The sequence below is a fragment of the Phytophthora infestans genome, genomic scaffold (genome assembly GCF_000142945.1).
Source record: "Phytophthora infestans T30-4 supercont1.37 genomic scaffold, whole genome shotgun sequence".
NCBI lineage: Eukaryota > Oomycota > Peronosporomycetes > Peronosporales > Peronosporaceae > Phytophthora > Phytophthora infestans.
The window spans coordinates 1,586,910-1,588,026 of record NW_003303722.1 but is presented as its reverse complement, the minus strand read 5'-3'; the positions used below and the strand labels follow the sequence as shown (position 1 = coordinate 1,588,026).

Sequence of the window (1,117 nt, the reverse complement as noted above, 5' to 3'; positions counted from 1 at the left end):
AGTGCTGGAAACCACGCTAGAGGAAAGTATATATGGGGCATTCAATGAAAACTAAAGCGGCCTCACTGTCGTGGTCAGCACGCGAGTGCAATACCACCTCCTGCTAAAAGGCTTGTTCCTCCTGGCTTGTGCAAAATCTGCTCCAAGAGCTTTGGTTTCCTGGGTACTAGTCGCATGTTCTGCGATATCTGCAAAGAGCAGATATGCTCACGTTGCCGTAACCAAGATAATTGCAATTTTCACACCAAATCAGGCCTCCGTGACGGAGAAAAAGCGCATATTCTGTGTACAGTGCATTAACGACGTCACGAATACCGACGCTGTACGAATCGCACGCGAAGAAATCCTCAATATCCGTCAAGTTGAAGCAGTGCACCCAGGATTGTATGAGTTACTCGGGTTTTGTAAGTGTAATGTTGAAGGTTCGTTTTCCTAAAAAAAAACAGCAAGTAAATTTGCATGCTTAAATGAAAGAATAAAATGGTAGCGACGACGGCTTAAAAATGTCAATCGGGTGAGCTTCTTGGCTTTCAGCGAAGTCCACGAAATGCATCATGTCGTTCATACTCTGGTGGAATTCTCGGATGGGCTCCACTAGCTCTGTCTCGCTTGTGAATGGCTCTGACTGGTAAAAATGCAGAGCCGATGCATTTACAGGCACTTGTCGTGCAAACCACGAGTAGAGATACGCCATCTTAGGCACAGTCTCGCTCGGAACCGCGTAGTCGAGTGGATCCACCTCCTCTCCTTTCTTGGTCGGGAGTGGCTTGATATAGAGTGCGGAGCCATGGAATGGAGGAGCGATGCTGTGCCAGGATGCATGTCCGTTCATAAAGTGATGCTTGATGGCGTTCTCAAAGATGAAGTGTGTTAACACTCGCACAAGATCGTCGTAGCCTGTGAATGCGGACGGGAAGCCGTGGATGTGCTCAAGTTGGGAACTCCGGGCGGGTAGTCCTTCAGGTTCAGACTCAGCGGCCGAAGATGCTCGTCGTTCTGCCAAAGCGAGAAGCCGTCATGCGGCAATCTTCGGCTCTGACGATGATATGAGTGATGAGTCCTTGCCGCCGCGTAATCGCCACTCCTCCCGACATTCATTGATGGATTCTGGTGACGG

General features: G+C 49.3%; 1 protein-coding gene across 1 annotated transcript; it reads right to left on the bottom strand.

Moving 5' to 3' along the window:
• Positions 1 to 463: 463 nt before the first annotated feature.
• PITG_15515 (uncharacterized protein) lies at positions 464 to 832 on the bottom strand (the record flags this gene model as incomplete). The annotated part of the gene is made up of 1 exon (XM_002898406.1): positions 464 to 832. One exon carries the CDS (start codon positions 830 to 832, stop codon positions 464 to 466), a length of 369 nt encoding a protein of 122 aa, XP_002898452.1.
• Between the last annotated feature and the right edge of the window lie 285 nt (positions 833 to 1,117).